General features: G+C 50.9%; 11 protein-coding genes across 11 annotated transcripts; 5 read left to right on the top strand and 6 right to left on the bottom strand.

The window, feature by feature from the left end:
• Positions 1-605: 605 nt before the first annotated feature.
• On the bottom strand, positions 606-1,820 carry AYO21_11340 (hypothetical protein; the record flags this gene model as incomplete). The annotated part of the gene is made up of 3 exons (XM_022661236.1): positions 606-1,197; positions 1,271-1,411; positions 1,480-1,820. 3 exons carry the CDS (start codon positions 1,818-1,820, stop codon positions 606-608), a joined length of 1,074 nt encoding a protein of 357 aa, XP_022506470.1.
• Positions 1,821-2,378: 558 nt separating this feature from the next.
• On the bottom strand, positions 2,379-2,930 carry AYO21_11339 (hypothetical protein; the record flags this gene model as incomplete). The annotated part of the gene is made up of 5 exons (XM_022661235.1): positions 2,379-2,408; positions 2,458-2,472; positions 2,537-2,685; positions 2,746-2,801; positions 2,851-2,930. 5 exons carry the CDS (start codon positions 2,928-2,930, stop codon positions 2,379-2,381), a joined length of 330 nt encoding a protein of 109 aa, XP_022506469.1.
• A 1,055-nt stretch (positions 2,931-3,985) lies between these two features.
• Positions 3,986-5,167, bottom strand: AYO21_11338 (hypothetical protein; the record flags this gene model as incomplete). Its single annotated transcript, XM_022661234.1, has 4 exons — positions 3,986-4,308; positions 4,361-4,702; positions 4,768-4,952; positions 5,148-5,167. The coding sequence occupies 4 exons, from the start codon at positions 5,165-5,167 to the stop codon at positions 3,986-3,988; spliced, it is 870 nt and encodes a 289-aa protein (XP_022506468.1).
• Positions 5,168-6,538: 1,371 nt separating this feature from the next.
• Positions 6,539-8,602, top strand: AYO21_11337 (hypothetical protein; the record flags this gene model as incomplete). Its single annotated transcript, XM_022661233.1, has 4 exons — positions 6,539-6,829; positions 6,883-7,177; positions 7,246-7,851; positions 7,926-8,602. 4 exons carry the CDS (start codon positions 6,539-6,541, stop codon positions 8,600-8,602), a joined length of 1,869 nt encoding a protein of 622 aa, XP_022506467.1.
• Positions 8,603-9,087: 485 nt separating this feature from the next.
• Positions 9,088-10,311, bottom strand: AYO21_11336 (hypothetical protein; the record flags this gene model as incomplete). The annotated part of the gene is made up of 3 exons (XM_022661232.1): positions 9,088-9,388; positions 9,493-9,886; positions 9,969-10,311. The coding sequence occupies 3 exons, from the start codon at positions 10,309-10,311 to the stop codon at positions 9,088-9,090; spliced, it is 1,038 nt and encodes a 345-aa protein (XP_022506466.1).
• Positions 10,312-10,889: 578 nt separating this feature from the next.
• On the top strand, positions 10,890-12,377 carry AYO21_11335 (hypothetical protein; the record flags this gene model as incomplete). The annotated part of the gene is made up of 1 exon (XM_022661231.1): positions 10,890-12,377. The coding sequence occupies one exon, from the start codon at positions 10,890-10,892 to the stop codon at positions 12,375-12,377; it is 1,488 nt and encodes a 495-aa protein (XP_022506465.1).
• A 320-nt stretch (positions 12,378-12,697) lies between these two features.
• AYO21_11334 (hypothetical protein) lies at positions 12,698-13,858 on the bottom strand (the record flags this gene model as incomplete). The annotated part of the gene is made up of 1 exon (XM_022661230.1): positions 12,698-13,858. One exon carries the CDS (start codon positions 13,856-13,858, stop codon positions 12,698-12,700), a length of 1,161 nt encoding a protein of 386 aa, XP_022506464.1.
• A 963-nt stretch (positions 13,859-14,821) lies between these two features.
• On the top strand, positions 14,822-15,922 carry AYO21_11333 (hypothetical protein; the record flags this gene model as incomplete). The annotated part of the gene is made up of 5 exons (XM_022661229.1): positions 14,822-14,890; positions 14,941-15,091; positions 15,160-15,237; positions 15,364-15,837; positions 15,894-15,922. The coding sequence occupies 5 exons, from the start codon at positions 14,822-14,824 to the stop codon at positions 15,920-15,922; spliced, it is 801 nt and encodes a 266-aa protein (XP_022506463.1).
• A 975-nt stretch (positions 15,923-16,897) lies between these two features.
• AYO21_11332 (hypothetical protein) lies at positions 16,898-18,909 on the bottom strand (the record flags this gene model as incomplete). The annotated part of the gene is made up of 4 exons (XM_022661228.1): positions 16,898-17,884; positions 17,950-18,682; positions 18,734-18,786; positions 18,844-18,909. The coding sequence occupies 4 exons, from the start codon at positions 18,907-18,909 to the stop codon at positions 16,898-16,900; spliced, it is 1,839 nt and encodes a 612-aa protein (XP_022506462.1).
• A 1,571-nt stretch (positions 18,910-20,480) lies between these two features.
• On the top strand, positions 20,481-22,509 carry AYO21_11331 (hypothetical protein; the record flags this gene model as incomplete). The annotated part of the gene is made up of 4 exons (XM_022661227.1): positions 20,481-21,127; positions 21,183-21,561; positions 21,622-22,027; positions 22,085-22,509. The coding sequence occupies 4 exons, from the start codon at positions 20,481-20,483 to the stop codon at positions 22,507-22,509; spliced, it is 1,857 nt and encodes a 618-aa protein (XP_022506461.1).
• An 886-nt stretch (positions 22,510-23,395) lies between these two features.
• AYO21_11330 (hypothetical protein) lies at positions 23,396-23,842 on the top strand (the record flags this gene model as incomplete). Its single annotated transcript, XM_022661226.1, has 1 exon — positions 23,396-23,842. One exon carries the CDS (start codon positions 23,396-23,398, stop codon positions 23,840-23,842), a length of 447 nt encoding a protein of 148 aa, XP_022506460.1.
• Between the last annotated feature and the right edge of the window lie 1,527 nt (positions 23,843-25,369).

The raw sequence follows: 25,369 nt of genomic DNA, 5'->3' as shown, positions 1-25,369 counted from the left end.
TCATCCCCTGAAACTCTTTCCACATGGCCGAATGAGCCGGAGTGCATGACCCAGACAAAAATGGACCAGTAAGGACCCTGGTGAGTATGGCAGCAGCCATCTGGCAAGCAGAAAGAGTGGGCGGTCTCTGATACAAGTGCTGTGCATTGGCAATCTTGCCTGCTGGTGCCGCTCCAGACGATTGAACCGACTACCGGACGCGAGTACACCCTGATAACCGTGATTCGAGCAGAGTCACACTTACCCCTAGCCTTGTTGCCGACTAACCGCTTTGCCGGGGTGGGAGAAGAGACTCAGTTCTGGACCATTCTTGAGTGTGAAAACTTTCACCCAGAGCATGGCTGAGAACTTTCTCACTGGGAAAGAAAGCCTGGACTGCTCAAAGTTCTCCGGCACGCAAATGATCTACTGACTCAAACATTTCATAGTTCTCAAGTCAGGCGGCCACAAAATCCCGGCTTTGGACGTTGAGAAGGAGATACTCTCCGATCCCTGTGTAAGCGCATGAGGTAGGAGACGATGGCAGACACGAAAGAGCTGATTTTCATAGTTCACATAATGTCTACGAGTGGGCATCAGGCTCTCGGCGCGTCGTCTCCACAGGTTTATATAGCAGTTTTCATGCCTTGCAAAGCCACCTGAAAATCTTTCAAAAAGTCCCAAAACATCTTTTCACGCCATCCTTTCTCCTTCCAATTATTCGCTTTGGCCGGAAAGAGCTCAGCGTGGGACCTGACCGCCCCAGAGTGAGCGTAGAGGAACAATACGTTGTCGTCGGCGTCGAATTCCTGAGCTTTCGTGATAGTCTTGATTGCTTCTTCAATGGAAAGACCCATCGAGGGCTCAAAGAATGGCTGCTTTGGGCCGCGGCCTCGTTTGTCGTTCAACGCCTCAAGTTCTGCGCCGGGACAGATGACGGTGCCGAGATGAGAGGGGATCTCGACGTGGATTTCCCCGGGGAGAGGGATGTATTCGGACGGGCGAATCTCTCCCCCGTTGTGACACAAGTCGCCTCCAAGAAAGATGAACGTGTCTGGATCTTGAGTTGTCCGCACTAGTCCACTAAGATGGCCGACTGCATGACCTGGTGTGTCGAGAAGATAAAATGACCCGTCTTCGAATAGATCCAATGCTTTAAACTTCCCAATTTGGAGCCCCTGGCCTTCGCCAAAGTTGATTTCACGGACCTCCCGGCCACTATTGACCCCGAATATTCAGTAAGATCACCATGAACAATACATTCAGTACAGTAGAGTGGTAGTGGACTTACGCGAAGTCAGTCTCTCTGACAGGAGCGTCGACTTTTGTAGGCCAGCCAGGCCAGAAAGCAGCCTTGAATCCAGGTCCTACGATGAGCTCCGTGCTCGGAGGAAATGTCGATGGATCACCCAGGTGATCCCAATGCCAATGACTAAAGCGCGGCCAGTCAGCCACGTAGGAGATACCCTCGGTAGCGCGGTGTAGCCCGTTGTATCTTACCTCCAGATAACGTGATTGATGGACGCAGGTTCAATCTGGTGCTCTTTGAGGATATCGGCCACATGCTTCTCTGACTGAATATCCCAGCTACGGTTCTTCAGGTTGTCTGAAATTGGGGGTGCGAAGTCCCTCCAGTTTGGCGGTACCCCGAGATCAAAAAGAGCCTTGCGGCCGGTAGCGCTCTCAATCAAGAACGACCAAGTTGGAACCTCCGGCATGAAAGGCATACCCTCGAGCGGTGGCCTCATCAGAAACTCCGTGGGGAGTTTATTGATTCTCGTCGTCGAGTCGATGATGCTGATATCAGCACAAGCGCCTGCGGGAACATCGAAGAGTTTCATGATTGATGGGCTCAATGTTGACAATAGTTAGGATATGCGGTTAAAGAACGGGACTTAGAACTTGGTGGGATAGGTACGCACCGTCCAAGTTGATTTTTATCAGATTCAGTGCGATTTTTGGGATATGTCGTGTCGGGGGTGACACACCAGCCGTGGTACCCATAGCCATGTTAAAGAACTGGCTGTTTGCTAACCGCGCCTCGGCAAGAATGATTCCACCCCTTGGATGGCTTTGCTGAGCCACCGGCTCAGGCCCGTTATTAGTTGGCCGGAAATCGCTAATGCGCCATGGGGAGTGGCATCACGAGTCTGCTAGAAAATGGACATGTATTGTACGAGGAGATGGCTTCTACGCACAAACCAACCTGTTACGTGTTGTGATGTACGGGGCAATGCCCAGGGACCCGAACTACAGTCCAGGAGATATGGGATGAGACTCAAGTGCCACTGATCTAGCACTATTGACACAACATCACATTTTCTGCCAGTAACTACGGACTCGAAGCGTTTCTGATTTGTATAGACTAATGCACCTGGTATTTTCACCAACACCTTGTTCTACAAGGCTGTACGGAAAGCGGTTGCCAACTACAAGACAAGTCAACAGATGCTTCCGAAGTACGCCTCGATGACTTACTGGATGAATTTGGATCTTTTTCGACGGGTAAGTCAGCAGCAAGGATACGAAAGAACGCCTTTCAAAGAGATTCGCAAACCTTCTCGAGATTCCAGACTCCTTCTTTCGTGTAAATATCCTTGCGGATCTCTTCGAGGACCTCTTCACGAGACGAGGCTCTGGCCACAATGCAACTGCCGGTATACTTTTTATCCTCACCGTCGCGTGGCGGAGTGCTCAAGGTTGCTCCTAGAAACAGATGAGTTCTTCCGTTTGAGATATCACCTTACACGTAAAGACAGAACCTACCTCCCAGCACCCAGGCTCCGCTGTCAACACGTGGCTTGAGACCATCCATATGTTCACTTCTCATCGTCAGCTATAATTCTTGCGCGGCAAGTCTCTGAACCTTACGGCCTTGCCTTCAGTCGCTTCTCCAAAGCGCCTTCAGTGTCAGGAATCAAGACAAGCCAATCGACCTTGGGAGAAGCCATCTTGTGAATGGAGAAAAGATAAAGCAAGAATCAAGTTTGAGATTGAGCGGAATTTTGGTCATTCAAACTTGTGGAGAGGGAGCTCTGGCACCATTTTCTCAACAACGACATTCTTTTTCAAGGCTCATACGAACCACCTCCGTGACTCTGTCTAGCGATGAGCGCCGAGTAGGAACCGGTAATAGCCGGTTACATGGACAAGGATTCTGTTTACCGACCAGGCGATGCAGAGCCGATGAACCGAGATGCCGCCCTCTCCGCCATGCCGCCATGTAATAATACCCCAGAGTTACCTTTTCTGTGGAGCCCCACTCTTGCCCTCCCCCTGATTGGCAAGTGTGGAGCATGTTAGTCTCGAGACCATTCGTGTTCCATGTTTAAAGAGTGACAGTGGTACTCTTTTTTTTTAGCGGCACTTATAGCTTCCTCTTTTTCCATCTAATCAATTTTACACAGAGGACTGGGATACTCTATGGAGCTTGCATTTATTCTGAGTGGCCCGCCTTCGGCCCTTTGCCGTTGTATATACGCTTGGTGTCTCGTGGCTGTGTCGGACAAGTACCGTGTTCGAGGTCCATTCTTGTGCTACTGTACAAGTACGTTGGCCATTGTGGGCCTCGCCATGTCGGTTCCTTCGTCGGTGTTAGTCGCACGAGTGGGCTGATTGTCACTTGTTCTCGCCTGGGGTCAGAATAATGCCGGAAGCGACGCGAGGAAGTGTGTCACCTCAGTTATCCAAGTCATTATGGCCGCTCTTGGAGGCATTTATTCGGCTCTCGTCTTTCGACAGCATGTTTGTGGGTCCACCGACAGGCAGACGCTGGTAAGAGACTTATCGAAGGATCGGCAGACTTCAGGTACACATGGTAGGGTAGTGGTAGTGTGGTAGTGGCACTTCCGCCTCAGAATGCTGCGGAATCAAAGACTCATAAGATGAAAGCCCCATGTATACCGCTTGGGTCACGCCATATGTGCAAGAATCCAAATCATCCGTCATGCACGTCCCAAGGAAAAGGGAGCTGTCCCGTACTTTTGAGCTTTTCTAAGATACTGGGTCATGCACCCACACTTTTCCGGAACCTCATCATGTTCCGCGAAAGATGATTGCGGAATATTTCCTGGAGCCAAATCGGCCAGCCGCGAATGAAAGATAACAGGCTGAAGCTTGATGGAACGATCAGTCTTCCAGAGCGCCCACTAAAGACCTGGTTGATCACTGCGTCTGCCACCACCCTTGGGTCCATGACCGAAGCGCCCATCTTGCGAAGCTCCCCTTCGTGGCCCCTCAGGATTGGGGTACTGGCAAACGACGGATGCACGATGGTCAGCTGGATACAGTCACCATTCTCGTAACCGTGTCGGCACTCCTGGGTCAGCACTGGGAAAGGTGTCAGTTGCCGCGACGGACCACGCCATCCAATGGCACTCACCCTCGTGGAAAGCGACCAGACCAGCCTTGCTCGAGCAATAATCGCTGGATCCTGGCATGGAGACGAAACTCGCCATGCTGGCAATGGTAACAATGTGGCCCTTTTTGTTCTTCAACATCTTTGGGAGAAATTCTTGTACAGTCTGCCAGTGGCAGAGTAGATTCACCTTGAACATTTTCTCCACGACTTCCAAAGGTGACTTGAGAATGGGTGCCGTATTTGAAATGCCGGCATTGTTGATTAGAATGGAGGGATCGCCCACGTCCGCTTTGATGGAGGCTCCGATCTCTCCTACCTCATTCCGGTTCGTCAAGTCGCAACGGTAGTATTTCAAGTTTGGCACTGAAAGTGTCGATTAGAATGGGCACGGCCGCCGCGGGTTCTTCACGTGAAATGATGTCACGTACCTGATTGCAGATCTTTTGGCAGAGGAGAAACGTCAAGAACGACAATTTTCGCCCTGCCTGCGAAGCGTTCTACCATCAATTTCCCAAAGCCTGAACAACCTCCAGTCACGACAACGATCTCCTTGGTTCCGGAGAAGTCCCAAGGCTCGCCTTTTTTCGACCATGACCATCCGTTCAGGGCAAGACTATTTCGTTCGAGTCAGTGAACAGAATTTATTTGGCTCCCCATGAAAACTTTGCAGATACTGGGAGCCTGTGGTGGCTAGTGGTTGTTCCTTGACGCATTGATATCCTCAAGAACACAAGCAGCGTTCCTCTGGAGGAGTCTTCAGGACAGCGTCAATGTGTCAAGAGGAAGGCCAGGAGCTGGCATGACTTACTTGGACAGAATCCAGCTCATTTTGGACGTTGGTTATGCTATGGGGAAGGCTGCACGGATGTGGAAAAGGGCACCCGGTTGCCCAAATGCACTCTTGCTGAAAGTAGCACTCGAGGATAAAATACAGATGCGATAGAGATGGATAGTAGCAGGCAAGACAGGACATATCCCAGTCAAGCTGTCCGGAAAATGAGCGGGAAATCGGAGCACTGTACATGAAATGTGGAACGCGCCTTCAGGTGCCGAGGATTTGATGACGAGTTGGGAAGTTTCCCTCCGAATGGTTCAGAATACCAAGTCTCTTTCTGGTCGCCCTGGACAACCTAATGTGGCAGCCTAAGCAAGAGAAATCGGAGGGAGCATGAACCTCCACTGTGTGGCTCCTTAGACTTGTCATTGGAGAGAAAGCTACCTATTTCTGAAAAGATGGCCTCGAATGTACTGAAGACGATGCATGCTACAAAAGGACATGGAGAAGGAAGCTGGAATCCACAACTTTCCCTTCGCAAAAATTCAAACCTTTGACCCCCGATGACTGATTACAGGTTCGTAAAGTATATGGAAAGGCAACACTGAGGGCCTCTCCCGATCGTAACTGACTGTCACCCGACCAAGGTGTTGGACAAGAATTTGCGGTACGAGCAAAAGATCGTCACGCCTCTCTTTGTTTGGTGAAATGATCCAATTCGCTCCATTTTGCCGATATACCTAAAGGAATTCCGACCTAGTCCTACTCTGGAAGCAACCTTCCGAGAGACTTATCCGCGGCTTCAAGGAATAGAAGACAGAGTTGATGGGATGCTAGATGCGTAGTATGAGACAGGCTCAACAGAAGTCTTGTGATGAGTACTCGAATGTTCGTGTGCAGGGGTTGACCAGGCATCAGAGCGGCAATCATGAGCCAATCCGTCTGCGTTGAGGCCCTGCCACTGACTCGTTGCCATGCGAGTGTCTCAACACGGCAGCATTGCTCGGCCGGGCTGTCGTAACTGTATCCCCCAAAACAGGTTACTTACCCCAGCCCCCTTTGCCAGGGGGTAAGAATCTGGGGCACCCCACTAGGAGCCCCGGCTCTCCGTGGAGCCGAGACATACCCTCCGCATTCCTCTCTGTAGACGATGCGATGGTATGGATATCGCAACCGCTTTTGCAGGGCTCGACACAATGATCTTCTGTCCTTATGCCTATCAGCAGGGATCAGAAGTATCTCGAGCTCAAGCTCAATCCACTTTGATGTTCGCCTCGGAAGCTCTTGGGCCCCGGGGTATCCAGGAGATAACCGCTGCTCCTCGGTCTACTCGCTCGACATGGGATAGGACTGTGTTGATTGAGAACAGGCAGCCGAAAATATAAGAACGCCTGTACCATCCCTTGCCCTGACACCATCCTCCCATGCATCCTAGTGCTACTCGAGTCGATAACGCAAAACTACCTTCCATCGTTCTTTGTTACGTCAGCTTCATCAAGCTCGATCCTCGACTTTTCGTGATGAGTGAGAAGAGAATCCTTCAGACCCAGGCACCTGCTGAAGCGGGCGTGCCGAAGAATCTTTCCACTCACGTAGAACAAACCCATGACTCACATGACTCAGATATGAGTGCCACGCCACCCCATGACAACGACAAAGATGGTGCTGGAGTAGTAGTGCCAATCGAGAACACAGAGGACGACGTCAAGATTGTGGTGAGCATAAACTGTCAGCTCGTCTCCACTCCAAGGCTGATCGTCCTGCGAAGTGGAACTACAAGAGAATCGCGAGCTTGGTCGCCATGGCCTTCCTATGGACGGGCTCCCAGATTCCAGCGTATTTGCTTGGCGGCATTCCGCCCTTGATCTATCGGGACATTGGTGGCATTGATCGATGGGTCTGGTTTATATTGGCCAACCTCCTCACGCTGGCGGCAGTGTGCCCATTTGTTGGCTCGTTGTCCGACTTGTTTGGTCGCAGATACGTTGCCCTAGTGGGAGCAGCTTTCCTGGTCGTTGCCATGGTGGTGTGCGGCACGGCCAACAATATGGACCAATTCATTGGTAAAGACTGCTCCTTCTGTCTGTTTCGTTGACGGTACTGATCTTTCAAGCTGGAATGGCGCTTTCAGGTGCCGGCGCCGGTATCTGCGAGTTGACTTGCCTGGCGGGAACATCGGAGCTTGCTCCTACTCGACAACGTGGCAAGTACGTTGCTGGCCTGATCATGACGATTATCCCATTTTGCCCTTCGGCGTTATACGCTGAGCTCATCGCGGGCTATGCATCTTGGAAGTATTGCTGCTTACTGTCCGGTGTTTGGGCCTTGATCGGCTTCATTGGAGTCCTCTTCTTTTACTTCCCAGCTCCTCGGCCGAACCCGCGAGGCTTGACAAAACGACAGATCATCAGCGAGGTCGACATTGTTGGCGGTTTCCTCAGCATATCCGGCACGATTGTCTTCCTCGCCGGTCTTGTCTGGGGCGGATACCAGTACGAATGGACATCAGTACATGTCCTGCTGCCAATGATTCTCGGGTTTCTACTCCTCTTCGTCGCATTCCCTATCTGGGAAGTCAAGTTTGCGAAGTTTCCAATGTTTCCGTCCAGGATGAAGCAGGAGACGAGGCTGCTTACATTGACGCTTATTATTACAGCGATATCCGGGTCCAACTTCTTTTCAATTCTTATGTTTTGGCCCACACAGGCGTTCAATGTGTATGGTCACGATCCTGTTGGTGAGATGACCCCATTTGCCTTTGGTGTGAAGAGGTTCGGACCTATAAGCTAACGTTACCGTGCCATATACTAGGTGTTGGCTTACGAACCCTTCCCATCGGTTTCGCAATTCTGGCCGGCTGTGTAGTTGTTCTTGTTCTCCTCTCGGTTCTCAATGGCCGAATTCGCTCTCTGCTTCTCGGATCGAGCATTCTGATGACTGCTGGCTGTGGGGCTCTTGCAACCGCCAATCTACACAATATCCACCAAATATACGGGATTCTCGTCGTGGCCGGTCTTGGAATTGGCGGAATCGTGGTCCCAGCCTCCATCATCACGACCATTATCTGTCCTGATGATGTGATCGCCACCGTCACTGCGCTGACATTGTCCATCCGCGTTGTCGGCGGTTGCATCGGATACGCAATCTACTACAACGTGTTCGTCAATCATTTCGGTACTCAGGTTGTCGAGAAGATTGCGGGGGTCATGACGGTCACACTTGGGGTTCAGGACCCCAATGAGATTCTGAGTGCCATTACCGCAACTTCCAACTCTCTGATAGAAGACCTTCGGCTCCTACCCAGCATTGGGAACAACGACACAGCCTTTGAGCTCGTGGTTACCGCGGGACAGTTGGCATATTCGGAAAGCTATAAGTGGGTCTATTATGTGTCGATTGCATTTGGTGGACTAGCAATAGTGTGCTCCATGTTTCTCGGCAGCATCGACACATACATGAATGACCATATCGCTGCCAACGTGCAGTGATTATGACGAATGTCTTGGGGAGGAAGGTGAGGAGTTGATCAAAAGACAAGAGGTACAGGGCTGGCGGAACATTGTTGGTAGGGGTCGTGACGACGAGGCAATACTCGGTGTAAATTGCATATCATCCCTAACGATCAAAGATAGGTAGAAATTCAAGTGGGCGAATTGACATTCACCACTACTTCTTCGTCTTCATCCTCCACCCCTCGGCCTCTCGGAGTCCGAGGGGCGAGACTGAATGTTACCTAGAGCTTGGAAAATATTCCCACTCAAATGAGTTCAAACGCTTTGTCGGAGAATGAGAAATTATCAGGAGCATCATGTGGAAACTGTTGTACTAGTCTCCTTCAACAACGAAAATGCCTTCAGCTTCACCTTCGATCATAGATACTAGACTGAAGATGTCCCCTACCTTCCGGTCTGTATTACCACTGCCCAGCATGACAAGCTAGCCTAGAGCCATTGGCTGAGACACCAAAACCTCGTTAGTGGCTGTTGGAAACCGACTCTCGGAGAGAAACAAAGTCAGGATTGCTGCCAAACGCAACAAATTCCTTGGAAGTTCTGTCTCTGAAGAATTCCTGTAGCCATGCTGGATATGATCGAAGCGCAGAGGCTCTGGAGAGGGTAGATGGAACCACCACCTGGCCACTACACTGCGAGCGGATCTGTTTGACAACAGCTCGCGAGACATGCTCTGGCTTGAGGATCTTTTTACCGACCAGCGCGCCTTTATTGACAAGTTCCTGTACCATTGGAGTCTGGACCCAGAAGGAGTGGATGATGCTGCAGGTCTCGTCAGAGGGTGGCCGTCAAGGGGGGTTTCAACATCGACTAATGTCTGTCCCAGGCGGCTTGACAGGACTTGTTGGCAGGGCGAGATGACATACCTCGTACGCACCCGCGGTGCTTTGTAGTAATGCCGAATCTCTTGTGCCAATCCTTCATGAAAAGCCAATGCTGCTGCTTTGCTGCAGCAGTAGTCCACGGCTCCTGCCATGGCGGCAAAGCTCGCCATGCTGGCCACCGTCACAACGTGCCCATGGTTTTCCAGAATCATGTTGGGGAGGAATTCTTTCACAGTCCAGAAATGGGATATGGTGTTAACCTCAAAGGTCTGGATGATGTTTTCCTCTGGCTCTTCGAGAAGGCTTCCGCCGTGACCCACGCCGGCGTTATTTACAAGGATCGTTGGTTGGCCGTGGTCTTTCCGGATCAGTCCTGCGGCCTTCTTGACATCTGCGCTTGAGGTGAGATCGACCCGGTAGAAGTAGGCATTTGTCGCTGGAGAAGATGGTCAGCTTTCTGGCCTGCTGACAAGCGTGTATGGCTAAAAAAAAACATGTTGCAGAAGGGGGTCACAGACGCAGTCCTCTCAATGGCTCCTGGATATCGAGAATCACCACCCGCAGTCCTATCGCCACCAGATCTTGAGCTATGCAGTAGCCGATACCACTGCTTCCCCCCGTTAGAACTACCAACTCCCGTGTTGGGTCCCAAGGCTTTTGCAGAGTGAAGTTATTGACTTTGAGCTGCGAATACTTGTTGCTGGCACTTTTGAGAACGCGCCAGACTATCCAAGCGATAAAGCCTTTCTGCGCCACAGGTGATCGAAGCACCCTTTGAAGGAGTCCTGGCAGGCGATTGATTAGACTCTCCGAGTGGTCCAGGACTTTCTGGATGCGTAGCTTATCGATAAGGCTCGACATTTTGCACGCGTGTTGACCAGCCAAATAATCGCCTAGCTGGCAGTGCTCGGATGCTGGGAAGCTGCGCCCAATACATATGTTACTGTCCATATACATACATCTACTTGCTACCTAGGTTCGTGCGCTCTTGACGAAAAGAACGCGAAAGGCGTATGCCGCGGGGGTGGGTAGATGATCGCCCGTGTCTCCACCAAAAAGACTTGTCAAGCCCCTTTTCGGCATGTCGCGGAGGTTTGCTTCCTGTTTTGGGTAGCTCGGCCCCGTTCTGTTTCGACTATCTGTGTTGACAAACGCACGAGTCGCCATGTCTCGCCACTACGAGTACGTTCACATGGCCGGAAGATTTTCGTAAACAGCACCACCATCAAGCTTTCGACTAACAGGTTCTCGGCCGGGGGTCTGTTGCGTGAAGGTCCGAATCCTCGGCTATCAAGGACGTAGTGCTGGGCTGTGTCATCGCCTGCAAAACCCATAAACATGGACGAAGACCTCGCTCCCATCGACTGCGTAAGACGAACGTCGGAGGGAGTCTGACCTTGAAGAAAAGTGAGACGCGACCACAAACCCAAAGTCTTACCATGGGTGACTCTCGTATGTCTGCCAACGGGGGCAGCTTTGATGTCATCATCATCGGAGCTGGTATCTCTGGTATAAACATGGCATATCGACTGCAGACCCAGATTCCAGGATGCACATACACCATTCTCGAAGCCCGCCAGAGTTTGGGTGGCACCTGGGACCTTTTTCGGTATCCCGGCATCCGGTCCGACTCAGATCTGTTCACGTTTGGGTTTCCATGGTATCCCTGGCGACAAGAGAATCCCATCGCCAGTGGAGAGTCGATCATGGCGTACATGAAAGACGCGGCGGCAAAGTTTGGGATCGATCAGCACATCCGCTACAAGCATTCTCTGGACCAGGCCGCCTGGTCGTCAAAACACCACGCCTGGTCCTTGACAGTCAACGTGGACGGTGAAGCTGCCTACTACACCGCCAGGTTCCTGGTCTTTGGCACCGGCTACTATAATTATCACACGCCTCTTGAGACAGATATCCCAGGCATTGGCAGATTCCAGGGTGAGACCGTCCACCCGCAATTCTGGCCGGAGCACTTGGATTACGCGGACAAACAGATCGTCATCATTGGAAGCGGTGCGACAGCCGTCACCCTCCTGCCTCAGCTGGCCAAGAAAGCAAAGCTCACCACCATGTTGCAGAGAAGTCCGAGCTATATCCTCCCGATGCCTAATCGGGACCAGAGCCGGTCGAAGCTGAGCTATCTCCTCCCAACTTCTGTCTACTACAAGCTGAAGCGACTCTCCTGGATCATCTTCTCACGACTGTTTGTTGGCTACTGTCGACGGTTTCCCAATCGAGCCAAGCAACTGATCGAGAAGAGTGTGACACCTTTGCTTCCTCTCACCATCTCCTACGAACCGCACTTCAAACCACGCTATCTTCCTTGGGAGCAAAGGCTCTGCGTCTGCCCTGATGGAGACTTCTACAGCGCTCTCCGGTCCGGAAAGGCAGTGGTCGAGACGGGAGTCATTCATGAAGTTGTCTCGGATGGCATCCAGCTGACCTCGGGCAAGAAATTGCCGGCGGACATCATCGTCACGGCCACCGGCCTCAAGCTGTGTGTGGGGGGTGGCGTCCAGTTTGAAGTCGACGGGGAACAAGTCGCCCTCAACACCAAATTTCTCTGGAATGGTGTCATGCTTCAGGACATCCCCAATGCCGCATTCGTTATCGGTTACACGGATGCGTCTTGGACATTGGGGGCCGACGCCACAGCACACTTTGTCTGTCGACTGCTGCAGTCAATGTCACGCAAGGGCTACGTGGAAGCGAAACCCTACTTGCCGAACTCTGACTCGTTGACCGCTTCTCCTGCCTTCAACCTCAATTCGACTTACGTGGCGGTCGGGGCGAAAAGCTTGCCCAAAACCGCGGCGGTGGCTCCGTGGACTGGGCGCGGTGGCTACTTTTCGGACATGTTTTGGGCCAAGTATGGGAATATAACGAGGGGCATGCGATATGTCAATGGCAAGGCGAAGAACCAGTGAGAGATCCGACAAGTTCCAAGGGGGATGCATTTTCGGACTACGAGATTGGGCTCTGTCTGAAAGGAGAGGGTCATTTGCTTGCAACACCCATAATCGCCTTTCGAAATTATACATGTCACTGCCTGGATGAGTCGTGAACAAAAGCGGCGCTCTGAACGAACCTCTAGAAGGGTGTCCAGCATGACAGTTTCGGTTCATGGTCTTTTCGACATCCCAAGTCATGAAGGCATGTCACAACTGCAATCAAGCAGGAGATGCGACGCAGAAGACAAGTTCTGGCGTTTGTACCAGGCTCATCTGCTAGTAAACTAGATTGAACATCATGGGACAACAACAAAATCTGTACCACTGCGTAATAAATCATACAACATGCCCGAATATCCCTTGGTCCTTTGCTCCCAAACACGATCGATGACAGACTTTAGCTTCAGTTCAGTAATTGATGTGACGCTGAGCACTGTCAGTACCTTGAAGATAGCTTTGGGCACCTCGGTGGTTTCAAGCATGGCGAGGAAGACGGGAAAATTGACGTGCTGCAGCTTTGACTCTGGACCTCTTTGAGTCAGATAGTTTTGAAGGAGCCCAATGATTCCGTCAGCGAGCTCTTTTCCGGTAGCATCAGCAGTCCCCAGAGGATTTGAAAGCCTGTGGATGACGAGGAGGCTCGCGGAGCGATACATGAGTGCTTGGGAGACCATGGCCGAAATATCGTCGCCCGTCAACCTTCCCGGTGACTCTTGTTGGAGCACCGGTGACCACAGCGTCAGTCTTCGTTGCAAGGTTCGCAGAGATTGAAAGTGATCTTCCACAGTCGAGTCCCTGATCTTGTGACCAAGAAGGCAGAGCTGGTAGAGCATGGGCATCAAGGTTGTGCACATGCCAGCCACTCGGTCCACCAGATACAAATTTCGAAATCGATATTCGAGAACAGGAACATCCCCGGTGACCAGGCAGTTCACCGTGTCCCACAAGATGGGGGATATCAGAATGGGATCAAGCTCGGCGTCTTGCGACATTTGGGAATACCATGGTTTGATCAGTGACAAACTGTGGCGCAGAACCAGCAGTGCCCCGGAACACATGGTCAAACAGTCGAATGCTGCAATGGTAGGGCCAAGAACAGCGATTGAAATTGCTTCCTCCAGGGTCGATGGTTGCGCGTTTCTAAGTCGTTCCAGGGCCAAAGACCCCCTGGAGATGTCAATGTCACTCCAGCTGGCCGCCCTGTGTCTACTCCATATCAACGCTGTGAAGATGGCGCGAAAGCCATCTCGCACAGCCCTCGAAGTCGAGGAGCATTTCCGAAGAATGCGGTGAAAGTCCTGGGCGAAACTCGGACCGATCATGAAGATGTCATTGATCTGATAGAAAACCCCCAGGCTCGATAATTGAACATTGAAGAGTTCTTTGAGTGGAAGCATTTGCAGCTTCGACGAGGGCGAGGGCATAAATGATAGCACCAAGGGCTGCTTGGTGCGCATTGTGGTGGTGTTGGACTCGGTCGGAATTTCAGAGTCAACTAGAAACCTTCGAGAGACTTCTTCACTAGTGGCGCTTCTCGAACCTGGCAAGCCCCCATTGACACTTCGTCGAGCGCGATCAACCTCAAACACATGACAAGAGCCTTTGTTACCGAAAAGGATTGTGTCTGGTCGTCGTCCGGAACGTGGTCGAGCCCGAACATTCGTACAGGGCGTGCCCTGTCGCTTACAAGCTAAACAGTCTGGAGCGTTTGGCAGAAGTCGACATCGCACCTTTCTTCGATAGCATTGGTCACAAGTACGCTTACTCGACATGTATGGTGGAATCAAAAAAAAAAAAAAAAAAATCGCTGGACAGTGTGATTAGGTCGATACCGAGTAAGGATGCATGGGACGATTGAGGTGGTGGGAATAAAGATTTCGTGGTGGAAATGGTGGCACCGTCTCTCGGCACATTTGCTTAGTCTCGGCGGTTTGCTTCCACATCTGGCGACGAATTGTGCACGGATCTCCCAATACTGGCAGACGATCGGCAAAAGTCGTTCTGGCGAAACCGCTGGCCCCGCAGGGGGCCGGAGCAGAGCCGTACTGGGTCTCGGCTGTTTGACGAGATTTAACTGGACTTCGGTTATCATGGACAGTATCCATGCACCCAGGGGGTGACAGAATTCCGTCCCTGGTGAGGTAGGAAATCCGGGCAGAATACCCTAATAGTGGGGACAGAAATTCAGCCCCTCTCCCCCCACGGGGGGTTACTGGTTCCCCTCCTTTCTCCCCAGACACGTTAATGATACCAGAATGTACCGAGGGTCAGAAAGACGGAGAATTAGAATGCACACTCACTGAACAGGCGTTGACTGCCATTTCGAAGCCACCACTGGTCCCGTCCAACTTCTCCTCAAAAGTCGGAATATCACACTGCTTTTGCATGTTATCTGTGTGCCAGTTATAATCTCCACAACCATGGCGGCCTCGGGTTACAAGTACACTGATGTGGTTGTTGAAGTCCAAGGCCGAATCGGGACCATTCGAGTAATGATCGTTCTTCCGACGAGGTTTGGCTTTGTCCTGACTCTTGACAGCTCAATCGGCCCAAGGCTCTCAATGCCTTCACTACCACCATGATGATGGATGTGATTACCGCTCTGAGAGAGCTCAATCAACACCCCGATACTGTGTTCACTGTCATCACCGGCGAGGGTCGGTTCTTCTCCTCGGGGGTTGACGTCAAGGGTGAGGCAGACCTCGAACAACTGAGCTCAACTCTCCAGGCAATCCAGCACTGAACCGATCTTCTATAGCGATATCCGCTCGCAAGCCAGTCCAGACTGCAAGTCTTGCTGAAAAGAAAGTTGCCTCGCTGACAGGTTTGGTGCCAGGTAAGGGAACTGTCCGGCCCAATCACAAGGCACAGACAACCTCAGTACTAAGGGACAAATGCTGACCACCCCCTTCGGCGAGAGCAGCGTTGGAAATGCTTCGTTCCATGGTCGACCATCAAAAAGTCCTAGTCCTAGCCCTGAACGGTCCCGCTGTCGGTGGCGGTGCCGCCTGGTTCGAAGGCGTCGCGGATATCATCGTCGCGGCCCAGGGAGCTTGGCTCCAGGTTCCATTCAACGCGCTGGGATTGGTACCAGAAAACGGATCGACTACACTTTTCAGTCATCACATTGGTGTTCGCCGAAGCAACGAGTTCCTCATGTTCGGTCGGCGGGTCACGGTAGAAGAACTGCAAGAGTGGGGACTGGTCAATTTCATCTTCCCCAATGATGGCTTCCACAGTGCTGTCCACAAGTTTCTGGAGGATCAATTGGAAGTCAACGACGGGAAGAGCATGATGGAGACGAAAAGATTACAGAACCTGCCGCTCAGGAGGGAAAGAATGCTGGCAGTCTATGATTCGATCGATGCGCTGGCGGAAAAATTCCTTGACGGAGTTTCTACCAAAAGATTCCTCCAGAAGAATGCTCAACTTGGTTGTATGGCCCCATCTTTGAATCCCTGACGCTCCATTCTCTAGACTGACTCCTCTTAGCTCGTGGGAAAATTCAAGCAAAGCTCTAGATTGCGCAAGCTGGTGTGGGCCATACATGACAGTCAGCAGGCTGCTCAAGCCATCTCATGACTTATGATAGATTTCGGATTAACTGGGTGTCTTGACCCCAGTCATGAATGGGAAGTCGAATTGAGAAAATCCGAGAGACCTTTAGCAGCTCAAAGGCAGATATCACTGTCTTTCATTCAAGAAGATGTGTCAGTCGTCTCTCGTCGTTCTTGCTCCCGGTGCTTGCACTTGGTCTCTGTTCTCTTGCTCTTGTGCCCTCCAGATCCGAGTCAACTGCATCATCTTGCGTCACACCACCAGTCCCGATGTTAGAAGATTATCAAAGAAGAGCACCTGTTGGAGGTCCCAATGTGGTGATTCCTTCACCTCGTTGATCTTGACCACGATGTAAATGTTTCATATGGTGAGTTGACCAAGACTATTTGTTGAGGGGAAGGACCAGCCAGTCCAAGCGAGCAGGATCGCAATGCTCATCAACCATCAATTAGCAAGTTAAAAGGCAGACAAACTCTGCGATAAGACTGAAAGAGGGAAGCCAACATCCATCATACAGTAAGCGGTGGCTCTTTTCTCGGCGTGCTGTTTCAGTCGCATCCGAGGCCGATTTTCTGGATCCATTAGATGGGCATCCTGCGACTGGCTCTCCATTTATGTCGACGATGTTGGTCTCTCAAGTCCAGGCCCGCGTATCAACGGATGCGGGTCAAGGTTAGATGTCATCAAAGCCTGCGAACAGAAGGCTTCCGATGTCAATGATTTCGCTCGAGCTCAATTACCTACAAATTACATATCCTGCAAACAACAGCCAGAGTTCAGGTCTGATGCCATAAATTCTTTTTTGTGTAACAAGTTCCTGGAGCAGCAAGGCTGAATGGGAGAAGAAGCTGTTGAGATTGACCTTCTAACTCCAAGAAGCTCTTATAGACTCGAAAATCGTTGACTAGCTCTCATGATTAGCATCGTGTTCCCAGCTTCTAAAAAGCCGCCAAAGTATGAAAATCAGCCCAAGTCTGACTCTCTTCGAATACAATATCAAACATTCCAAGGTCAAGATAATCATCACCCAAGATCCATTGCATTGCGTTACTATTTGTATGATTCATGGGCAAAGAATCTGCTGTAGCGGTGATGGTAGGGGTTCGATCGTAGGTCTGCGATGGCTCCGATTCAGAGGACGTAGTATTAGGAAAGGGAAACAACGAGGCGAGAACATTGTCGGACTGTTCATTGCTGAGGGGGGCGGCGGTGCCACCCTCGTCGAAGTTGGGACCTGAAGTCCCATGATTGGTGCTTCGGACAGATGCTTGCTCGAGGTATCGCAAGCGAGTGAGCACAGCTCCGGCTGCTGGCCATTTGATGCTCATGTTCTCCAGCATATTGACTCTGATAATCTTTACCTCCTCGTTGAGTGTCTCGGAAGGGGTGGGAAGCGACTTCAACCTTGCAATCAATTGCGCTCCAGCAACCATAGCGAAGTAGTTGTTGATGGGTAGTAGAAAGTTGATGTCATCCCTAAAGGCCATCTCTTCGTACAGCCGGGCAATGCGAGATGCAGCAATCAGACTGCATTGGTCGGCAATCGGCTGATGATATGCGTTGGCACACATGCGGAAGAACAGAATGACGCAGACGCAGTAGATGACATTGAGTTCACAGGCGAGTCGGTAATATGGCTTCCTTCTGTTCCCCTCGTAAAGCTGTAATTGTGCCGGCACCTGTCGGATCCAGTCCTGGAGTGCCACCATGATATACGTGACATCGAAAGAGTGTTGACGTCGCCTTTTAACATTAGCCTCCAGAATTTGGGCCATGATCACAATCAGTTTGCAATGTTCAATAAAGACTAGAGCTTGGTCATTTGGCTCTTCAAAATCTTCAGGCCGAGGTAGGTTGACATCGAAGCCATCCAGAGTGATGCCTAATGGCCGACCAAAGCATGCCGCCTGGAGAACGAGGATAGCCTGATGCTACGTAAGCTAACTGAAGAAAGACGAAGAGTAGTAGGAACGGATCGGATCGGACTCACGTATACTGTCCACCATATTCGACGAGTGATACGTGTATCAGCCCTGCCACGGTACGTCGATTCACGGTGTAAGCCCATTTGCAGCGACAGTCTGAGTGATACTCCATTCCAGTGCCATGGACTGTCAAGCGAGACACCACTTGGTGGCTGCATGCTCCAAGCGGTCAGAAGACACATGGCTTTCAGGGCTGTCCGATTGTCCTGCTCATAGTTGAGGGTGATGAGTATCTTAGCATTTCTGTAATGCGGATACGCCAGGATTCGGTTCGATGTGTTCTGTGGATGTCGCAGAAGCAAGCCCAGCATACAAATTGCGTGGGTGAGCAAGGCCGAGGTGCCATCGGGGAGTAAGTCTGCCTTGTCAATCACAGGCATGCGATGGAAAGCGTGGGTGTAATACAGGTCGATCATTGCTTGAGTCATGACGTGCCCTGGAAGTGACAAGGCTCCACTAACTCGGAGCATGTTCTGCGATATCTCATCCAAGCCACAAGGTGTGTCTGTTTCCAGAGCTTGGATCTCGCTGGTCGAGTCTGGCCCGCAGGCCAAAGCAGATTCATCTCCCACGTAGCCGGAACGATCGCCTGTTTCCGAAATGACGGATGCAGCGGGCGCGTGGACTGGCGGAACAGTGCCATTGTCATGTTGCCCTTTCGGGGAGGGAAGATGTGCAGTGTTGGGAGACTGGTCTTCTTGGGACGAAGGATCATTGAGGGCTGTCGATAACTTGCGCCTGTGCCTTTTCCTACGTACATTTTCTCTCAATTGGCAGACTTCACTGTACCTGATGCAGTTGTAGCAAGCACCATTTAATGAATCCTCGAGATTACATTTGACCTTTTCAGAAATGTCAGAGCCTCATTCGAAATAACCCCCACGATGGAACAGACCGACCTTTCTGGCATGACAAGCCTTGCAGACAATTCGTGCACGATCACGATGTTGTGTCATGTCAAGCATTATGAAAATAGACCACCGACGCTCATGGGACAAACGGGGCAAGGGGAGGCGCAAGGCGGAAGTGCGAGGTGCCAGGTGCTCAGCGGGTTAACCCTGAAGAATGGATTTCAGAACCGCCTGGAAGAAACGGAGCTTGACTTGACTGGGGTCGCGGATTACCAGATAAGCACTCTTTAAGCATGGCTAGAGCCTACATTGAGCCGAGGTCAGGTTCATGCAAAGTACGGAGTACAGAGGATGGCGGGTGTCCAGATGGGGAACAGACATGCAACAGGTGGCGTTGGCCACCGAGACAAAGAGTACATATATTCCTACTGCTAGTGGGTGCTCGCTAGGTAGAGTTGCACCAGGCAAGCACGTCCTTTGGGGATCCCTTATGGGGTGAAGCGAAGCCTAGGGTTGGTCGTTCAAGTCACCAAGTACAGAATATTTGTTTGAGTCAATGCAGAAGGGGATTTCGATTTACCTACCTACTATTACTTCCTCCTCTCCCGCACCAAGGGAAATGATCTTCGTCATCTCAACATCCAGGGTTCAGACCGCGCTACACCACCCTTTTGCTCCGAATCTAGAGAGTATATCGGAATTCAGGATTTCCCCCCTACAATTTCAATACCCTTCTCATCGGCCTATTTGTTCTTGTGGTGGAAGAACATGACCATTGCGATCAATAAGATGATAAACAGTGACATGCAGGTGAACGAGACATAGAGCCCAGGATGATACTCAGGATAGCCCTGCTCCCGGAAAATCAAACAAGGTAGAAGAAGGGAATTTCGCTTCTGCAACTCATATCGCGGGTGCCAGCACGAGAGTAGGTTCGTGGCTCCCGGAAATATTCCAGCCTCAAAGGCAACCAGTAGGAGTCTGAGGAGCAGTATCTCATACCAGTGCTTGACCTTTAGGCCCACCGTGGGAGTTCAGGCCCTTTTAATAGTACAAAATTAGTCAGCTCTAAGCTTCTGGTTCCTAGGCTCTCGAGCGCCGACAGCATGGCCAAGGGCTTGGATTGTTCTCGTACCTGTTGAAGGGCCAAGCCCTTGACTGGCGTCTATCCCAGTCTCTCCTGGCAATTCTGAAGCAGGAGCACCCCATAGCTCACACCCAGGGTATGCAGAGTATTCCTGGGGTATCATAGTTCGAGTGTTGCTAGTCTTGGGGTCTTGCCAAACAGCACCTCCACTAGACTTAAGTATGCTCGGCGCCCTTTCTTACGACCTGAGAGCTAGGAACCTTTAGAGGCTTCGGCACATTCACTCCGGCACATTCGCTTCGGTACATTTCGGTAGACAGCTCGGTTATTTCGAGAAAGCATCGGCACAATCCAACATCAAGTTGAGGCTCCTGACACAAGTAGCCCAACGTCAGGCTACTGGACAGGATGGCATGATACTATCAAACCTCTGGGGACGTGGCGATCATCTTCGGCCGAGGCTTGGTGCTCAAGATTCAGGGAGATACGGAGTACTTCTGCCACAGGTATATCTCGCGGCAATAAAAATCTAGTAGATTACTGCACAGCATCTCCGGGGTGAACAACAGCTCAACAACGCTGGAGAACTTGAATTACGATGGCCCTTACCGTTGAACAGATTCCGATGGCCAACAAGGTCGAGTCGCAGCAGCCCGATGTTGCTGTCAAAGTCCAGTTTCCTAACGACGACCTGGTCCACCCCAAGCACTCAGCTATTTCAGAACTAAAATTTGAATCGCCTACCACTGCTAGTGGGAGTTCTGCTCCACAACCTCCTTCTGTAGAAGACATTTTGGAACAGCCGCTGGGCACGTGCGACCACGTGCGCATTATCATCATTGGTGCCGGTGCAAGCGGCTTAAATATGATTCGAAGCATGAGAAAACACCTTGAGAATTTTGAATTAACCGTCTATGAGAAGAACCCTGAAGTGGGCGGTACATGGTATGAAAACCGATATCCTGGCTGCAAATGCGATATCCCTTCCCACAACTATCAGTTCTCCTGGAGACCTAACCCCACCTGGTCTGCCTTCTTTGCCGGAGCCCCCGAAATCCAAAAATATCTCAAGACTTTGACCGAAGAAGAGCAACTTCAAACTTCAATCAAATTGGGCTACCAGGTGGTTCGCGCGGATTGGAACGAAGGTGACGGCTTATGGAATGTCAAAGTCAAGAATTTGGCGACCGGAGAGATCATCGACGACCATTGCAACTTTCTCTTGAATGCATCTGGTATTCTCAAGTAAGGATCGACTCCGGCTATAACTGAATGGCTCCGTATACTAATTAAATGCCAGTAACTGGAAATGGCCGGATATTAAGGGCCTCCACTCGTATAAAGGACAGCTCATCCACAGCGCAGACTGGCCTAGAGAGTACGACTTTACAGGAAAGACGGTTGCCGTTATTGGCAATGGCTCCTCCGGTGTCCAGATAGTACCAGCTATTCAACCCGAGGTTGGCAAGCTGATCCACTTCATCCGGTCGCCGACTTGGATCGCACCGAGTCACCTGGAGAGGATGAGTCTCTCGCCGAAAGGGAGTGTTCTGACTGAGATCGAGCTACAAGGAGAGGCATTCTCGCAGCAGCAGATTGACCAATTTACAAAGGATCCAGCCTACTATCACGAGTTTGTCAAGTCAGTCGAAGCGTACACCAATGCGAAGTTCAAAGGGGTGAGTACTACCTACGTTTCACTTGGGTCTCTATCATTCTGCTGACGTCCATCGATTCAGACGGTGAATCATCTCCCTGAAGCCACCATGGCAAAGGAATTGATGACTGCACATATGATAGAGCGGCTGGGCGATGACAGGCGTCTCATTGACTTCCTGATACCGGACTTTCCGGTGGGCTGCCGACGAATCACGCCAGGGGTGGGGTATCTCGAATCGTTGCGCAAGCCAAACGTCCAGGTTGTGACTGATTCCATTATTGAAATCAACCCCGAAGGCCTTTTGACATCGACTGGAGAGGAATTCAAAGTCGATGTTATTGTGTGTGCCACCGGCTTTGATGTATCTTTCTGCCCACGTTTCCCCGTCATCGGTCGAGACGGAAAGAACTTGCAAGATTTGTGGAAAGAGCAGTTACCTGCTGCTTACATGTCATGCTTGATTCCTGAAATGCCTAACTACTTTGGTAAGTTTGGTTCATGCCTGGTGTATGAAGTCTTAAGTAGCTGACCCCGTCTTCCAGTCTTTCTTGGTCCGAATGCCCCCATTGGCCACGGAAGTGTCCTCACCATAACGGAACATGTCGCGAAATTCATGATCAAGATTATTCGAAAATGCCAAACTCAAGGCATCAAAGCCATATCTCCCAAGAAGGATGCGGTAGAAGAGTTCTTGGAACATGTTCAAAAGTTCATGCCTCGAACAGCATGGTCAGGCAATTGTCGGTCATGGTTCAAAAATGGCAGGGCTACCGGACCGGTTACTGCTCTGCATCCTGGCAGCCGCATTCACTGGTTTCATATGCTGGAAGATTTTAGGGGCGAGGATTTTGACTATGTCAGACGGACACGAAACCGTTATGCATATCTTGGGAATGGGTTCTCGATTAGAGAAATGGAGGGAGGTGATCAGACATGGTACTTGGATCACCCAGATGTTTTATTCTGAGGAGTCAAGGAGGTTGATGGCTTCGTTGGACTTATAGATACTAAATTGCATATAGTAGAATCAAGTGTGGAATACTCCTCGTCCTTTTCAAACTTCTTTGGCAGATTCTTCTCACCAGGAGGTTGGGTATCATATCACGACACTGAAAGCCATTTTTTCTCGACTTTGTGGTCCAAGTTGACGTCGGACTGGCATTAAATGTTGAGTGCCATCTTGGTACATGATTATGGATTCACAGAGACTGGCTCGATTCGCACCAGTACAGACAATCTTTGCACTCTACTCGCAATCCAAGTATAGAAGGATTGTCACGGTAAACGGCCCAGTTCGAGGCTCCTGCAGCTCCGGAGGTGAGTCCTGTTATACCGGCCCTTCGGCTGGCGGTGTGGGAAGCCGGCCAGGTTGTACTCCTTACTACATCCGCTCTTACTCCCTACCCTGTACATCACAACTCTAGGTAGGGTCTTAGTGTGTCGAGACCCCACACATTCTGCCGCTTGACTGTATGTACCGAATACCGGGTACCGACCACCGGCTGCATACCTACGCAAAAGTATTCCGTCTTCGCCTGGCGCGCACTGAAGTGGACCGAGACTTACGGAGTATTTTCGCTTCGGTGCTTCGCTCCTGCAAGTCGTTTAGCCAAGCTGACGAGATCCAGAGTTTTCCGAGCAGGCGCCGGAAGACGAGAAACAAAAGGAGAGAAGGGGGGGGGTGAGGGTGGACTCTCAGTTTAACTACCACGTTCGATCTCGGCACAGACCTCGAAAAGCTTTCCCATTTCCTGATCCCAGCATTCTCTCCATTCTCAGATTAAACACACCCGACTGTCAGGCAAAGTACCACTAGCTACTACAGACCCTTGCCTGCAACTCAATAGCCCAGCATGTCTTACTCAGATCTTTCCATCAAGAAGCAAGATCCAAACGCCATCAATCCGAAAAGCATTTTCGCCAACAACGCACGAACTGGGGCAAGTTCGACTCCCGGGAAGGCGATGGGCACGTTCACGGGCGACGTCTGGCTTGATTCTGTCCTGAGGGCCGACAATATCTCCGTCGCAAATGTCAACTTCACCCCTTGCGCGAGAACAAACTGGCATAGGCACGATGGCGGTCAGCTGTTGAAAATCACTGGTGGCAGTGGCTGGATCTGTGATAGAGGCAGCGAGCCTCGGCGGATCACTGTCGGAGATGTTGTCTGGTGTCCACCAGGTGCGATTCATTGGCACGGTGCTGACGACGCGAGCTTTATGGTCCACGAAGCAGTCTCATATGGGAAGATTGATTGGTACGAGCCTGTGAAAGATGAAGAGTATGCTGCGAAGAAGTAAAAGCGAGTGTGACCACTTTCTGGAGAATGAGATGACAGATTTCCAAAATCAAGTGGGTTTATTGTGATGTAGACGGTAGAAATGAGGGTTAGGTTCACATGGATATCGAGGTAGACCGCGATTCCACTCGTGCTATATCATACTTTCCCTTGGTTCTCATTTTAGTCTCAGGTTGGTTACGCCTATAGTCCATCCTGAGTACACACCATCTACTCCGTCACAGATCACAACCTCATTCCAAAATTGCACCTACCCGACTCTTCTGTATACCGACATACTAGCTGGCAAAGACCTGGTTAGCATCGGCTAACGTGGGGGGTGTTTGCAAAGTGTCGAAAGAGCGTCTGTCAGTGGTCTACTCTGTAGTCTAGTAGTCGGTAAGCGGCATATACAGGAGTCCTGGAGTCAGAACCTACTTCTGATGGTGTATTCTCTCATAGGAGGGGGTGGCAGTACCCCAGGCCTTTTGTGGCTCACTGTTTTCGACCTGAAAATTGTCGTATCCACACCCCCTCAGCCTGGCCCTCCATAATCCCGAATCCGGAAATCTCCAGTCTTTTCTTTCCATTAGGTGACGAGCCCGGACATTCGTGGTATTCGTACTCCCACTGTTCAATTCTATAAAGTGAGATAGTATTCAATGGTCCAATCGCTAGGGTGATGGCTTCGGCGGTGGTACGGTGACAGTACGGAAGAGACGGACCTCCGCGCAAGACCTCCCGAGATCTCGCACTAGGGGCGATATCCTGGTCTTGCGCTGGAGCAGAAGTCATTGTCGAGTAGGGAAGAGGTGGTGAGTTGAAGGTGAATGTCGAGGTGCGCTCGTTGTTGATTTGCCTTCTCTTTTCATGCCAAGACTTGGATATCAAATGTGAAGAGCCTTGAGTGCCTCATAGTCATGGTCACACGACTACATCTCTCTATCAAACGTCATTCCGCGGCCGCAGGTTCAAAGGTCGGCACTACATTGACAGACTCAATTGGGTTGAGACATCTTCGCAAAGTCATCTTCCTCCTCAGAAACCTCCGACTCGCTCTCGTTCACCTTCCTCGTCCGCATTTGCTTCGTCAAACATCACGACCTGCAAAGTACCTACCGTGCCAGGCGCTCTTATCCATCCTCTTTGTGATCTCGGAGCTGTGATTGAGGAATTCTGAGGACTGAATTATACGCCGCCTAATTCCACGACTGTCACCACAACGGTGACGGCCGGTCACTGCGTTCCCGAGACTCCCAACTCTGCTGCTCCGGTCCTAGAGACCGCTTGGCATCTATCTGGACAACGAGCTTCAACCCGTCCTCCATGCGAGTGCATTGACACACCCAGTGCAGCCCGACTCTACTTTCGACATTCTGTATGGAGGGCACGAAAACCGCATTCGATACAGCGCAAGGGATGACGAGGATAAGGTCTTTCGATTGCGATTCAAAGATGTACCAGCAATGTTACACAAGAAAAAAAAAGAGGCGGGGGTTTTGTTTACACACAAGTGTAATGACAATACTGGGTAAATACTGGTATTGGA

Source organism: Fonsecaea monophora (assembly GCF_001642475.1).
Source record: "Fonsecaea monophora strain CBS 269.37 chromosome Unknown Scaff154, whole genome shotgun sequence".
Taxonomy (NCBI): Eukaryota; Fungi; Ascomycota; class Eurotiomycetes; order Chaetothyriales; family Herpotrichiellaceae; genus Fonsecaea; species Fonsecaea monophora.
Note: the sequence above shows the minus strand (reverse complement) of the source record. Positions and strands in the feature narration are given on the sequence as shown.